A 16,570-nucleotide genomic window follows, 5' to 3' on the forward strand; every position below is an offset into this window, starting at 1 on the left:
AATGGAGCCTTAGCAGTGCCAGTGACGGCAGTTCGTTCATGGTGGAAAACCACCCAGGCTGGTTGGACAAACTATAACCAGGTCCTCTCTGATTATAGCCTGCCTCAGGACTCCTTGCTGGACGAGGCTGTTGCATCTCTTCTAGGGACCATGCTTGAGGTGGGCTCACGTTCATTCTGTCTAACTAGACGCTGACTCCTCACTCTTCCATCAGTCTCACTGAATCAGACGCCAGTCCCTTTGGTCTCCTCTCATCGTTGGTTGGGAGTCACCTTAGATGCACCATTCTTGACGTGGAAGAAACACATAGTGGCCCTCCACCTCTCGTGTGCACGTCGCACTGCACTTATGTGCCGGACCTCTGGCACCAAGTGGGGGGCAGATCGAGACCTTCTCTTTAGGTTCTATGCAGCTATGGTTCACAGCAAGCTCACTTATGCGAGTGAGGTGTATGGCTCAGCCTCCTCCTCCTTTCTTCATCGCTTAGACATTCTCCAGAATTCAGCCATCCATAGTATGCTGGGGGCATTCCCCTCCACCCCCATTGCAGCCTTGGAGGCAGAGTCGGGGATAGTCCCTCTCTCGTCAGTGAGAACAGCAAGAAACTGCTTACGACTCCATCATATGGCCTCTCTGCCTTGTACTCACCCCTGCCGCCTCTCTCCACAGATGTGGGAGACAGCCTCTGTTCCCCCACATTTGATTCAGCCTTCCTTTGTGGCTTTTACCATCCTATGGAGAGGGAGCATGGACACGGAGGTCGTCCCACAGCTACTAAAAACAAAAGACATAGCCCCACTCCACAAAGGGGGCAGTAAAGCAATAGCAAGAACTACAGACAGATAGCACTAACATCCCATATCATAAAAATCTTTGAAAGGGTCCTAATAAGCAAGATCACCACCCATCTAGAAACCCATCAGTTACATAACCCAGGGCAACATGGGTTTAGAACAGGTCGCTCCTGTCTGTCTCAACTATTGGATCACTACGACAAGGTCCTAGATGCACTAGAAGACAAAAAGAATGCAGATGTAATATATACAGACTTTGCAAAAGCCTTCGACAAGTGCGACCATGGCGTAATAGCGCACAAAATGCGTGCTAAAGGAATAACAAGAAAAGTTGGTAGATGGATCTATAATTTCCTCACAAACAGAACACAAAGAGTAGTAGTCAACAGAGTAAGGTCCGAGGCGGCTACGGTGAAAAGCTCTGTTCCACAAGGCACAGTACTCGCTCCCATCTTGTTTCTCATCCTCATATCTGACATAGACAAGGATGTCAGCCACAGCACCTTGTCTTCCTTTGCAGATGACACCCGAATCTGCATGACAGTGTCTTCCATTGCAGACACTGCAAGGCTTCAGGCGGACATCAACCAAATCTTTCAATGGGCTGCAGAAAACAATATGAAGTTCAACGATGAGAAATTTCAATTACTCTGATATGGTAGACACGAGGAAATCAAAACTTCATCAGAGTACAAAACAAATTCCGGCCACAAAATAGAGAGAAAAACAAACGTCAAAGACCTGGGAGTGATCATGTCGCAGGATCTCACCTTCAAGGACCATAACATTATATCAATTGCAGCTGCTAGAAAAATGACAGGATGGATAATGAGAACCTTCAAAACTAGGGATGCCAAGCCCATGATGACACTCTTCAGGTCGCTTGTTCTATCTAGGCTGGAATATTGCTGCACACTAACAGCACCTTTCAAGGCAGGTGAAATTGCTGACCTAGAAAATGTACAGAGAACCTTCACGGCGCGCATAACGGAGATAAAACACCTCAATTACTGGGAGCACTTAAAGTTCCTGAACCTGTATTCCCTGGAATGCAGGCGGGAGAGATACATGATTATATACACCTGGAAAATCCTAGAGGGACTAGTACCGAACTTGCACACGAAAATCACTCACAACGAAAGCAAAAGACTTGGCAGACGATGCAACATCCCCCCAATGAAAATCAGGGGTGTCACTAGCACGTTAAGAGACAATACAATAAGTGTCAGGGGCCCGAGACTGTTCAACTGCCTCCCAGCATACATAAGGGGGATTACCAATAGACCCCTGGCAGTCTTCAAGCTGGCACTGGACAAGCACCTAAAGTCGGTACCTGACCAGCCGGGCTGTGGCTCGTACGTTGGATTGCGTGCAGCCAGCAGTAACAGCCTGGTTGATCAGGCTCTGATCCACCAGGAGGCCTGGTCACAGACCAGGCCGCTGGGGCGTTGACCCCCGGAACTCTCTCCAGGTAAACTCCAGGTAAACTCCAGGGCCCAGCATTCCCTGACCTGCCTTACACTTCCTGCACTTGTGATGACTCCCTCCTGCCTCTCCACTTTCCGGTCCCTCCCTGGCTGACGCTGTACATTCACCTGGATTAGCATTACAGGAACAGGGAACCCCTTCAGTTAATTGCATTTCTCTTTGAAGAGTTTCGCTCTGTTACGTATGGATCTTCATTCTCCATCTACACGGACGGCTCAGCATGGACCTCTCCCCCTTCCACATCCTCTGCGGCCTTCTTAGCTAATCTCTCCTTGTGTCAAACCTGGCGGTTAGACCCTGCTCAGTCTGCACTGGCAGGGGAGCTCTTCGCCATTCACCAGGCTCTGGCTTTTGTCCTAGATCACATTCCCCCACAGCCATTGGTTCTCTTCTCTGATTCCCAATCCTCCCTGGCACTTTTGTGCTCTGCCCGTCCACAGTCACTATGTGTCCTCGTTTGTCGGACGCAATCTCTCCTTCTGCACTTCTTGCAAAGCCCAGGTTGAAGCATCTCCCTTCAGTGGGTATCCGCCCATGTAGGAATCCAGGGCAATGAAGTGGCGGGTCGAGCGGCCTCCCTCGCGCACACACTTCCTCTTATTACCCCTCTTGCCCTGGACCACAGTGATTTCACAAGGGCTGTTTGGAAGGGAATCTACCATCAGTGGCAGGAGGGCCTGGCACACTCCCTCTCTTCTTCGGCATTGGGCTCTGTCCGATCTTTTAATGGCCCCTGCCCTTGGGCTCGCCATTCCAACCACTCGGTGGATGTTGCACTGACTCACCTTCGAGTTGGGCACTCGCGACTGATGGCTCATCTGTACCGCCTTCGGATGACAGACTCTCCATACTGCCCATGGTGTCCATCACAGCCTGAGACGGTGGAACACTTCCTGTTGTGGTGCCCACGTTACCACTCTGCACGGACTACTCTCCGTGCATCCTTGCGCACACTTGGGGTACACACTTTTACTCTACCTCTCCTTCTCAACGGGGAAGAGTTTTGCCCTCTGGACCGTCGGGAGATATTGGCCTGTACCTGCTCCTTCCTGCTGGCTTCAGGGTGTATCAAGGACATATAATACGCAGTTACTAGTCAAAACATTTTTCCGCTTTGATTGAGGTCCCCTCTCCTAGCACTGGACGGCCGGGCTCGACACGGCGTATGCTGTCAGTGGCCCTGAGACCCAACAGAAGAAGAAGAAGAACATCACACTGCCGGAAGTACTTGTAACCAAGCCTAAGCCTGGCCACTACAACATCACACTGCCAGAAGCACTTGTAACCAAGCCTAAGCCTGGCCACTACAACATCACACTGCCAGAAGTACTTGTAACCAAGCCTAAGCCTGGCCACTACAACATCACACTGCCAGAAGTACTTATAACCAAGCCTAAGCCTGGCCACTACTACATCACACTGCCAGAAGTACTTGTAACCAAGCCTAAGCCTGGCCACTACAACATCACACTGCCAGAAGTACTTGTAACCAAGCCTAAGCCTGGCCACTACAACATCACACTGCCAGAAGTACTTGTAACCAAGCCTAAGCCTGGCCACTACAACATCACACTGCCAGAAGTACTTGCAACCAAGCCTAAGCCTGGCCACTACAACATCACACTGCCAGAAGTACTTGTAACCAAGCCTAAGCCTGGCCACTACAACATCAGTGTTCACATTGCAAGTTGCTCCATAAACATACTTATCTACGTTCATGTTATCATAGTGGGTTATAGATCTACTCAGGCTTCTAACTGCATTCCTATAACAATCATTTTCATTATTTACTTCTGTCCTAATATTATTCCGGTGAGGTGAGTTAGTTGACATGCGCTAATTTTTTTAATATTTATTAAAAGAAGGTTGAATTAGTTACCATAATAAACTGAGGCGATCTGAAGCCCCGAGCAGAGGTACTTTCTCTGTGACCTCAGTAGATGATCTTCCCTTCTAATGAGGACTCTACTCACCATCTATCTCCCCCCCCCCCTAACCTCCCTCCCTTCATCTATTAGAAGTTTGACCAAGGTTCAAGTCCCCCATTACTTCTTTACGCTTATTTATTTAGAATCATTTAATTTACGATTTTATCTTGGTTGGCCGGACTCAAGTCCTGGAGGTGCCCTGAAGGGTGGGTGAGGATGTTACAAGTTTGAACTCTGATACCAACACGCATCTGGCAAAACAATCACTGTAAGATGAACGTTATGTGCTTGCGTACGCACACACACACACTACAATGGCTCAGGGAATACCTGTCAGGAAGACAACAGCGAGTCATGGTACGTGGCGAGATGTCAGAGTGGGCGCCTGTGACGAGCGTGGTTCCACAGGGGTCAGTCCAAGGACCGGTGCTGTTTCTGGTAGTTTGTGGACGATATGACGGAAGGAATAGACTCCGAAGTGTCCCTATTTGCAGATGATGTGAAGTTGATGAGAAGAATTCAGTCGGACGAGGACCAGGCAGAACTACAAAAGGATCTGGACAGGCTGCAGGCCTGGTCCAGAAACTGGCTCCTGGAGTTCAACCCCACCAAGTGCAAAATCATGAAGATTGGGGAAGATCAAAGAAGACCACAGACGGAGTACAATCTAGGGGGGCAGAGCCTACAAACCTCACTCAAGGAAAAGGATCTTGGGGTGTGTATAACACCAGACACATCTCCTGAGGCACACATCAACCAAATAACTGCTGCAGCATATGGGCGCCTAGCAAACCTAAGAACAGCATTCCGGCATCTTAATAAGGAGTCATTTAGGACCCTGTACACTGTGTACGTTAGGCCCATATTGGAGTATGCAGCGCCAGTTTGGAAGCCTTACCTAGCCAAGCATGTAAAGAAACTAGAGAAAGTGCAAAAGGTTTGCAACAAGACTAGTCCCGGAGCTAAGGGGTATGTCCTACGAGGAGAGGTTAAGGGAAATCGACCTGACGACACTGGAAGACAGAAGAGATAGGGGGTATATGATAACGACATATAAAATACTGAGAGGAATCGACAAGGTGGACAGAGACAAAATGTTCCAGAGATGGGACACAGCAACAAGGGGTCACGGTTGGAAGTTGAAGACTCAGATGAGTCACAGGGATGTTAGGAAGTATTTCTTCAGTCACAGAGTAGTCAAGAAGTGGAATAGTCTGGGTAGTGATGTAGTGGAGGCGGGATCCATACATAGCTTTAAGGAGAGGTATGATAAAGCTCATGGAGCAGGGAGAGAGTGAACCTAGTAGCGACCAGCGAAGAGGAGAGACCTGGAGCTGTGAAAGAGTGAACCTTAATCCTTACTGAGACCAGGAGATGATAGGTAAAAACAGAAGAAAGGTGGAACAGTGCAACAGGCCTACTGGCCCATACCAGGCAGGTCCTTCTCAGACCCAAACCCACTAACAAAAATATTTACCCAACCCATTTTTAATGATACTCGGGAATAAGCTTTGATAACCCTACTGACTCATGTTATGTAAGAACCACTAACAGTTGTATCTTATTTTTTTTTTTTTTTATTATCACACCGGCCGATTCCCACCAAGGCAGGGTGGCCCGAAAAAGAAAAACTTTCACCATCATTCACTCCATCACTGTCTTGCCAGAAGGGTGCTTTACACTACAGTTTTTAAACTGCAACATTAACACCCCTCCTTCAGAGTGCAGGCACTGTACTTCCCATCTCAAGGACTCAAGTCCGGCCTGCCGGTTTCCCTGAATCCCTTCATAAATGTTACTTTGCTCACACTCCAACAGCACGTCAAGTATTAAAAACCATTTGTCTCCATTCACTCCTATCAAACACGCTCACGCATGCCTGCTGGAAGTCCAAGCCCCTCGCACACAAAACCTCCTTTACCCCCTCCCTCCAACCCTTCCTAGGCCGACCCCTACCCCGCCTTCCTTCCACTACAGACTGATACACTCTTGAAGTCATTCTGTTTCGCTCCATTCTCTCTACATGTCCGAACCACCTCAACAACCCTTCCTCAGCCCTCTGGACAACAGTTTTGGTAATCCCGCACCTCCTCCTAACTTCCAAACTACGAATTCTCTGCATTATATTCACACCACACATTGCCCTCAGACATGACATCTCCACTGCCTCCAGCCTTCTCCTCGCTGCAACATTCATCACCCACGCTTCACACCCATATAAGAGCGTTGGTAAAACTATACTCTCATACATTCCCCTCTTTGCCTCCAAGGACAAAGTTCTTTGTCTCCACAGACTCCTAAGTGCACCACTCACTCTTTTTCCCTCATCAATTCTATGATTCACCTCATCTTTCATAGACCCATCCGCTGACACGTCCACTCCCAAATATCTGAATACGTTCACCTCCTCCATACTCTCTCCCTCCAATCTGATATTCAATCTTTCATCACCTAATCTTTTTGTTATCCTCATAACCTTACTCTTTCCTGTATTCACCTTTAATTTTCTTCTTTTGCACACCCTACCAAATTCATCCACCAATCTCTGCAACTTCTCTTCAGAATCTCCCAAGAGCACAGTGTCATCGGCAAAGAGCAGCTGTGACAACTCCCACTTTGTGTGTGATTCTTTATCTTTTAACTCCACGCCTCTTGCCAAGACCCTCGCATTTACTTCTCTTACAACCCCATCTATAAATATATTAAACAACCACGGTGACATCACACATCCTTGTCTAAGGCCTACTTTTACTGGGAAAAAATTTCCCTCTTTCCTACATACTCTAACTTGAGCCTCACTATCCTCGTAAAAACTCTTCACTGCTTTCAGTAACCTACCTCCTACACCATACACTTGCAACATCTGCCACATTGCCCCCCTATCCACCCTGTCATACGCCTTTTCCAAATCCATAAATGCCACAAAGACCTCTTTAGCCTTATCTAAATACTGTTCACTTATATGTTTCACTGTAAACACCTGGTCCACACACCCCCTACCTTTCCTAAAGCCTCCTTGTTCATCTGCTATCCTATTCTCCGTCTTACTCTTAATTCTTTCAATTATAACTCTACCATACACTTTACCAGGTACACTCAACAGACTTATCCCCCTATAATTTTTGCACTCTCTTTTATCCCCTTTGCCTTTATACAAAGGAACTATGCATGCTCTCTGCCAATCCCTAGGTACCTTACCCTCTTCCATACATTTATTAAATAATTGCACCAACCACTCCAAAACTATATCCCCACCTGCTTTTAACATTTCTATCTTTATCCCATCAATCCCGGCTGCCTTACCCCCTTTCATTTTACCTACTGCCTCACGAACTTCCCCCACACTCACAACTGGCTCTTCCTCACTCCTACAAGATGTTATTCCTCCTTGCCCTATACACGAAATCACAGCTTCCCTATCTTCATCAACATTTAACAATTCCTCAAAATATTCCTTCCATCTTCCCAATACCTCTACCTCTCCATTTAATAACTCTCCTCTCCTATTTTTAACTGACAAATCCATTTGTTCTCTAGGCTTTCTTAACTTGTTAATCTCACTCCAAAACTTTTTCTTATTTTCAACAAAATTTGTTGATAACATCTCACCCACTCTCTCATTTGCTCTCTTTTTACATTGCTTCACCACTCTCTTAACTTCTCTCTTTTTCTCCATATACTCTTCCCTCCTTGCATCACTTCTACTTTGTAAAAACTTCTCATATGCTAACTTTTTCTCCCTTACTACTCTCTTTACATCATCATTCCACCAATCGCTCCTCTTCCCTCCTGCACCCACTTTCCTGTAACCACAAACTTCTGCTGAACACTCTAACACTACATTTTTAAACCTACCCCATACCTCTTCGACCCCATTGCCTATGCTCTCATTAGCCCATCTATCCTCCAATAGCTGTTTATATCTTACCCTAACTGCCTCCTCTTTTAGTTTATAAACCTTCACCTCTCTCTTCCCTGATGCTTCTATTCTCCTTGTATCCCATCTACCTTTTACTCTCAGTGTAGCTACAACTAGAAAGTGATCTGTATCTATCTGACCTATATTTGACGTTTGTAAGTAGCAGGGACTGACTACTTTCAGATGATAACTGAGGACTACTCTCAGATGATGACTGAGGACTACTCTCAGATGATGACTGAGGACTACTCTCAGATGATAACTGAGGACTACTCTCAGATGATGACTGAGGACTACTCTCAGATGATAACTGAGGACTACTCTCAGATGATGACTGAGGACTACTCTCAGATGATGACTGAGGACTACTCTCAGATGATGACTGAGGACTACTCTCAGATGATGACTGAGGACTACTCTCAGATGATAACTGAGGACTACTCTCAGATGATGACTGAGGACTACTCTCAGATGATGACTGAGGACTACTCTCAGATGATGACTGAGGACTACTCTCAGATGATAACTGAGGACTACTCTCAGATGATGACTGAGGACTACTCTCAGATGATGACTGAGGACTACTCTCAGATGATGACTGAGGACTACTCTCAGATGATGACTGAGGACTACTCTCAGATGATGACTGAGGACTACTCTCAGATGATAACTGAGGACTACTCTCAGATGATAACTGAGGACTACTCTCAGATGATGACTGAGGACTACTCTCAGATGATAACTGAGGACTACTCTCAGATGATAACTGAGGACTACTCTCAGATGATGACTGAGGACTACTCTCAGATGATGACTGAGGACTACTCTCAGATGATGACTGAGGACTACTCTCAGATGATGACTGAGGACTACTCTCAGATGATGACTGAGGACTACTCTCAGATGATGACTGAGGACTACTCTCAGATGATGACTGAGGACTACTCTCAGATGATAACTGAGGACTACTCTCAGATGATGACTGAGGACTACTCTCAGATGATAACTGGGGACTACTCTCAGATGATAACTGAGGACTACTCTCAGATGATAACTGGGGACTACTCTCAGATGATAACTGGGGACTACTCTCAGATGATAACTGGGGACTACTCTCAGATGATAACTGGGGACTACTCTCAGATGATAACTGGGGACTACTCTCAGATGATAACTGGGGACTACTCTCAGATGATAACTGGGGACTACTCTCAGATGATAACTGGGGACTACTCTCAGATGATAACTGGGGACTACTCTCAGATGATAACTGGGGACTACTCTCAGATGATGACTGAGGACTACTCTCAGATGATAAAAAGGACGGACATGGACAGCTCAAAAGTGTCGCAGAACTTCTTGACAAAAGAGATAACATTGGAAGAATCAGAGCGTAACCCCTCACAGAACTATGTATAGTTATGTACATCTGTGTACAGCCATGACTAAGCATGGGCAATGACTGTCATCCTGCATGAGAGTGCCACACCACACCTTGCCCACCCACAACACCCCTCCCCCACCCATATCCCCTATTCCACCCTCACACTCATGACAATGAATCATTATGGCTCCTGGACCCCGCCTCTCGACTCTTATCGACCGATGATTTCACTGATTTCTGACCTCCATATAGTGTTGACCTCGATATAGTGGTGACCACTCACTTGTAACCCCACGACTACGTCTTCTCGCGTCTCCAGATCTACCTGGAGTTCATTACCTTTGTACCTTGTTCAGCTATCAAAAATTTGGAGCCCAGTCCCTGGGCCCATTATGTACCTCTGTAATCCTTTGACTACCACCCACTGGATGGGTATGGGATGCATAATAAACATATTAAACTAAAAACAACAACGTGGCTCCGCCTACTCCAGCCTGTACACTACCTGGAGTGTGTTTGCGGGGGTCAAAGCCCCCGAGGCTCGGTCCATGACCAGGCCTGAGTACTCTGTGGTAGTAACGTTACTCCTGGTCATCTTATACTGTAGTGTTCCCACCACCAGTTCTACGAGTGTTTCCTTCTACTTGTTCACTTCCCTCAGTACCAGTACCTGTCATGCTAGTAGCTTCAGTACCACCACCAGTCATGCTAGTAGCTTCAGTACCAGTACCTGTCATGCTAGTAGCTTCAGTACCACCACCTGTCATGCTAGTAGCTTCAGTACCACCACCAGTCATGCTAGTAGCTTCAGTACCAGTACCTGTCATGCTAGTAGCTTCAGTACCACCACCTGTCATGCTAGTAGCTTCAGTACCACCACCAGTCATGCTAGTAGCTTCAGTACCAGTACCTGTCATGCTAGTAGCTTCAGTACCACCACCTGTCATGCTAGTAGCTTCAGTACCAGCACCTGTCATGCTAGTAGCTTCAGTACCACCACCAGTCATGCTAGTAGCTTCAGTACCAGTACCTGTCATGCTAGTAGCTTCAGTACCAGCACCTGTCATGCTAGTAGCTTCAGTACCAGCACCTGTCATGCTAGTAGCTTCAGTACCAGTACCAGTCATGCTAGTAGCTTCAGTACCAGCACCAGTCATGCTAGTAGCTTCAGTACCAGCACCTGTCATGCTAGTAGCTTCAGTACCACCACCTGTCATGCTAGTAGCTTCAGTACCACCACCAGTCATGCTAGAAGCTTCAGTACCAGTACCTGTCATACTAGTAGCTTCAGTACCACCACCTGTCATGTTAGTAGCTTCAGTACCAGCACCTGTCATGCTAGTAGCTTCAGTACCACCACCAGTCATGCTAGTAGCTTCAGTACCAGTACCTGTCATGCTAGTAGCTTCAGTACCACCACCTGTCATGCTAGTAGCTTCAGTACCAGCACCTGTCATGCTAGTAGCTTCAGTACCAGTACCAGTCATGCTAGTAGCTTCAGTACCACCACCTGTCATGCTAGTAGCTTCAGTACCACCACCAGTCATGCTAGTAGCTTCAGTACCAGTACCTGTCATGCTAGTAGCTTCAGTACCACCACCTGTCATGCTAGTAGCTTCAGTACCAGCACCTGTCATGCTAGTAGCTTCAGTACCACCACCAGTCATGCTAGTAGCTTCAGTACCAGTACCTGTCATGCTAGTAGCTTCAGTACCAGCACCTGTCATGCTAGTAGCTTCAGTACCAGCACCTGTCATGCTAGTAGCTTCAGTACCAGTACCAGTCATGCTAGTAGCTTCAGTACCAGCACCAGTCATGCTAGTAGCTTCAGTACCAGCACCTGTCATGCTAGTAGCTTCAGTACCACCACCTGTCATGCTAGTAGCTTCAGTACCACCACCAGTCATGCTAGAAGCTTCAGTACCAGTACCTGTCATACTAGTAGCTTCAGTATCACCACCTGTCATGTTAGTAGTTTCAGTACCAGCACCTGTCATGCTAGTAGCTTCAGTACCACCACCAGTCATGCTAGTAGCTTCAGTACCAGTACCTGTCATGCTAGTAGCTTCAGTACCACCACCTGTCATGCTAGTAGCTTCAGTACCAGCACCTGTCATGCTAGTAGCTTCAGTACCAGTACCAGTCATGCTAGTAGCTTCAGTACCAGCACCAGTCATGCTAGTAGCTTCAGTACCAGCACCTGTCATGCTAGTAGCTTCAGTACCACCACCAGTCATGCTAGTAGCTTCAGTACCACCACCAGTCATGCTAGAAGCTTCAGTACCAGCACCAGTCATGCTAGTAGCTTCAGTACCAGCACAAGTCATGCTAGTAGCTTCAGTACCAGCACCAGTCATGCTAGAAGCTTCAGTACCAGCATCAGTCATGCTAGTAGCTTCAGTACCAGCACCAGTCATGCTAGTAGCTTCAGTACCAGCACCAGTCATGCTAGTAGCTTCAGTACCAGCATCAGTCATGCTAGTAGCTTCAGTACCAGCACCAGTCATGCTAGAAGCTACAGTACCACCACCAGTCATGCTAGTAGCTTCAGTACCAGCACCAGTCATGCTAGTAGCTTCAGTACCAGCAGCAGTCATGCTAGTAGCTTCAGTACCAGCACCAGTCATGCTAGTAGCTTCAGTACCACCACCAGTCATGCTAGTAGCTTCAGTACCAGCATCAGTCATGCTAGTAGCTTCAGTACCACCACCAGTCATGCTAGTAGCTTCAGTACCAGCACTTGTCATGCTACTAGCTTCAGTACCAGCATCAGTCATGCTAGTAGCTTCAGTACCAGCACCAGTCATGCTAGTAGCTTCAGTACCACCACAAGTCATGCTAGTAGCTTCAGCACCAGCACCTGCCATGCTAGTAGCTTCAGTACCAGCACTTGTCATGCTAGTAGCTTCAGTATCAGCACCAGTCATGCTAGTAGCTTCAGCACCAGCACCTGTCATGCTAGTAGCTTCAGTACCAGCACTAGTCATGCTAGTAGCTTCAGTACCAGCACCAGTCATGCTAGTAGCTTCAGTACCAGCACCAGTCATGCTAGTAGCTTCAGTACCAGCACCTGTCATGCTAGTAGCTTCAGAACCACCACCAGTCATGCTAGTAGCTTCAGTACCAGCACCTGTCATGCTAGTAGCTTCAGTATCACCACCAGTCATGCTAGTAGCTTCAGTACCAGCATCAGTCATGCTAGTAGCTTCAGTACCACCACCAGTCATGCTAGTAGCTTCAGTACCAGCACCAGTCATGCTAGTAGCTTCAGTACCACCACCAGTCATGCTAGTAGCTTCAGCACCAGCACCTGTCATGCTAGTAGCTTCAGTACCAGCACTTGTCATGCTAGTAGCTTCAGTACCAGCATCAGTCATGCTAGTAGCTTCAGTACCAGCACCAGTCATGCTAGTAGCTTCAGTACCACCACCAGTCATGCTAGTAGCTTCAGCACCAGCACCTGTCATGCTAGTAGCTTCAGTACCAGCACTTGTCATGCTAGTAGCTTCAGTATCAGCACCAGTCATGCTAGTAGCTTCAGCACCAGCACCTGTCATGCTAGTAGCTTCAGTACCAGCACTAGTCATGCTAGTAGCTTCAGTACCAGCACCAGTCATGCTAGTAGCTTCAGTACCAGCACCAGTCATGCTAGTAGCTTCAGTACCAGCACCTGTCATCCTAGTAGCTTCAGTACCACCACCAGTCATGCTAGTAGCTTCAGTACCAGCACCTGTCATGCTAGTAGCTTCAGTATCACCACCAGTCATGCTAGTAGCTTCAGTACCAGCATCAGTCATGCTAGTAGCTTCAGTATCAGCACCAGTCATGCTAGTAGCTTCAGTACCAGCACCTGTCATGCTAGTAGCTTCAGTACCACCACCAGTCATGCTAGTAGCTTCAGTACCAGCACCTGTCATGCTAGTAGCTTCAGTACCACCACCAGTCATGCTAGTAGCTTCAGTACCAGCACCTGTCATGCTAGTAGCTTCAGTACCACCACCAGCCATGCTAGTAGCTTCAGTACCACCACCAGTCATGCTAGTAGCTTCAGTACCAGCACCAGTCATGCTAGTAGCTTCAGTACCAGCACCAGTCATGCTAGTAGCTTCAGTACCAGCACCTGTCATGCTAGTAGCTTCAGTACCACCACCAGTCATGCTAGTAGCTTCAGTACCAGCACCTGTCATGCTAGTAGCTTCAATACCACCACCAGTCATGCTAGTAGCTTCAGTACCAGCACCTGTCATGCTAGTAGCTTCAATACCACCACCAGTCATGCTAGTAGCTTCAGTACCAGCACCTGTCATGCTAGTAGCTTTAGTACCACCACCAGTCATGCTAGTAGCTTCAGTACCAGCACCTGTCATGCTAGTAGCTTCAGTACCACCACCAGTCATGCTAGTAGCTTCAGTACCAGCACCTGTCATGCTAGTAGCTTCAATACCACCACCAGTCATGCTAGTAGCTTCAGTATCAGCACCAGTCATGCTAGTAGCTTCAGTACGAGCACCAGTCATGCTAGTAGCTTCAGTATCAGCACCAGTCATGCTAGTAGCTTCAGTACCAGCACCTGTCATGCTAGTAGCTTCAGTACCAGCACCTGTCATGCTAGTAGCTTCAGTACCACCACCACTCATGCTAGTAGCTTCAGTACCAGCACCAGTCATGCTAGTAGCTTCAGTACCAGCACCAGTCATGCTAGTAGCCTCAGTACCAGCACCAGTCATGCTAGTAGCTTCAGTACCACCACCAGTCATGCTAGTAGCTTCAGTACCAGCACCAGTCATGCTAGAAACTTCAGTACCAGCACCAGTCATGCTAGTAGCTTCAGTACCAGCATCAGTCATGCTAGTAGCTTCAGTACCAGCACCAGTCATGCTAGTAGCTTCAGTACCAGCACCAGTCATGCTAGTAGCTTCAGTACCAGCACCAGTCATGCTAGTACCTTCAGTACCAGCACCAGTCATGCTAGAAGCTTCAGTTCCACCACCAGTCACGCTAGTAGCTTCAGTACCAGCACCAGTCATGCTAGTAGCTTCAGTACCAGCATCAGTCATGCTAGTAGCCTCAGTACCAGCACCAGTCATGCTAGTAGCTTCAGTACCAGCACCACTCATGCTAGAAGCTTCAGTACCACCACCAGTCATGCTAGTAGCTTCAGTACCAGCACCAGTCATGCTAGTAGCTTCAGTATCAGGACCAGTCATGCTAGTAGCTTCAGTACCAGCACCAGTCATGCTAGTAGCTTCAGTACCAGCAACAGTCATGCTAGTAGCTTCAGTACCAGCACCATACTAGTAGCTTCAGTACCAGCACAATACTAGTAGCTTCAGTACCAGCACCTGTCATGCTAGTAGCTTCAGTACCAGCACAATACTAGTAGCTTCAGTACGAGCACCATACTAGTAGCTTCAGTACCAGCACCATACTAGTAGCTTCAGTACCAGCACCTGTCATGCTAGTAGCTTCAGTACCAGCACAATACTAGTAGCTTCAGTACGAGCACCATACTAGTAGCTTCAGTACCAGCACCATACTAGTAGCTTCAATACCAGCACCATACTAGTAGCTTCAGTACCAGCACAATACTAGTAGCTTCAGTACCAGCACCATACTAGTAGCTTCAGTACCAGCACCATACTAGTAGCTTCAGTACCAGCACCATACTAGTAGCTTCAGTACCAGCACCATACTAGTAGCTTCAGTACCAGCACCATACTAGTAGCTTCAGTACCAGCACCAGTCATGCTAGTGACTTTTTCGTGTGAGTTACCAAGCTTAGGTTTCATGCTGGCGCTGCGCACTCCGTCATGCTACCTGGAGTTTACCTGGAGAGAGTTCCGGGGGTCAACGCCCCCGCGGCCCGGTCTGTGACCAGGCCTCCTGATGGATCAGAGCCTGATCAACCAGGCTGTTACTGCAGGCTGCACGCAAACCAACGTACGAGCCACAGCCCGGCTGGTCAGGAACCGACTTTAGGTGCTTGTCCAGTGCCAGTGCCAGTGCCATTTTGAATAAATATCTTTACTTATTTACATTAACAGCTTCTCTCTTGTCCCGACAGATGGAGTGTGTGGATGGAAGTGTGGACGTGGGGGGTCTGAAGGAGGATGAGGAAGGGGAGCAACGCCCCCCCAGCAGCAAGGAGGAGGAGGAGGAGATGACCAAATCTCGTGAAGTACTGGTGGGGGACAACACGAGCAGCAGGTTATTGTACAGCGTGGAGGACAACCCTCCCTGGTACACCTGTGTGGTCCTTGGTCTCCAGGTGAGTCTCATCCTCCCTGGTACACCTGTGTGGTCCTTGGTCTCCAGGTGAGTCTCATGCTCCCTGGTACACCTGTGTGGTCCTTGGTCTCCAGGCGAGTCTTTCATCCTCACTGGTACACCTGTGTGGTCCTTGGTCTCCAGGCGAGTCTTTCATCCTCACTGGTACACCTGTGTGGTCCTTGGTCTCCAGGTGAGCGATTCGCACTCCCTGGTACACCTGTGTGGTCCTTGGTCTCCAGGTGAGCCCTTCGCACTCCCTAGTACACCTGTGTGGTCCTTGGTCTCCAGGTGAGCCCTTCGCACTCCCTAGTACACCTGTGTGGTCCTTGGTCTCCAGGTGAGCCCTTCGCACTCCCTAGTACACCTGTGTGGTCCTTGGTCTCCAGGCGAGTCTTTCATCCTCCCTGGTACACCTGTGTGGTCCTTGGTCTCCAGGCGAGTCTTTCATCCTCCCTGGTACACCTGTGTGGTCCTTGGTCTCCGGGTGAGCCCTCCGCACTCCCTGGTACACCTGTGTGGTCCTTGGTCTCCAGGTGAGTCTCAACCTCCCTGGTACACCTGTGTGGTCCTTGGTCTCCAGGTGAACCCTTCACACTCCCTGGTACACCTGTCTGGTCCATGGTCTCCAGGTGAGTTCTTCATCCTCCCTGGTACACCTGTCTGGTCCATGGTCTCCAGGTGAACCCTTCACACTCCCTGGTACACCTGTCTGGTCCATGGTCTCCAGGTGAGTTCTTCATCCTCCCTGGTACACCTGTCTGGTCCATGGTCTCCAGGTGAACCCTTC

General features: G+C 48.2%; 1 protein-coding gene across 2 annotated transcripts in view; it reads left to right on the top strand.

Annotated features, from left to right (window-relative positions):
• LOC128684698 (solute carrier family 23 member 1-like) overlaps positions 1-16,570 on the top strand; it is a 66,033-nt gene that overhangs the window by 19,036 nt on the left and 30,427 nt on the right. Inside the window, exon 2 of one of the 2 annotated variants that reach the window (XM_070099412.1) lies at positions 15,578-15,781. In XM_070099412.1, the coding sequence (XP_069955513.1) occupies positions 15,578-15,781 (204 nt within the window). Of the gene's footprint in view, positions 1-15,577; positions 15,782-16,333; positions 16,364-16,570 lie in introns of those variants that run through there. The other variant, XM_070099436.1, reaches the window with a different exon arrangement.

This window comes from Cherax quadricarinatus, chromosome 5, assembly GCF_038502225.1.
Source record: "Cherax quadricarinatus isolate ZL_2023a chromosome 5, ASM3850222v1, whole genome shotgun sequence".
Classification (NCBI taxonomy): Eukaryota; Metazoa; Arthropoda; class Malacostraca; order Decapoda; family Parastacidae; genus Cherax; species Cherax quadricarinatus.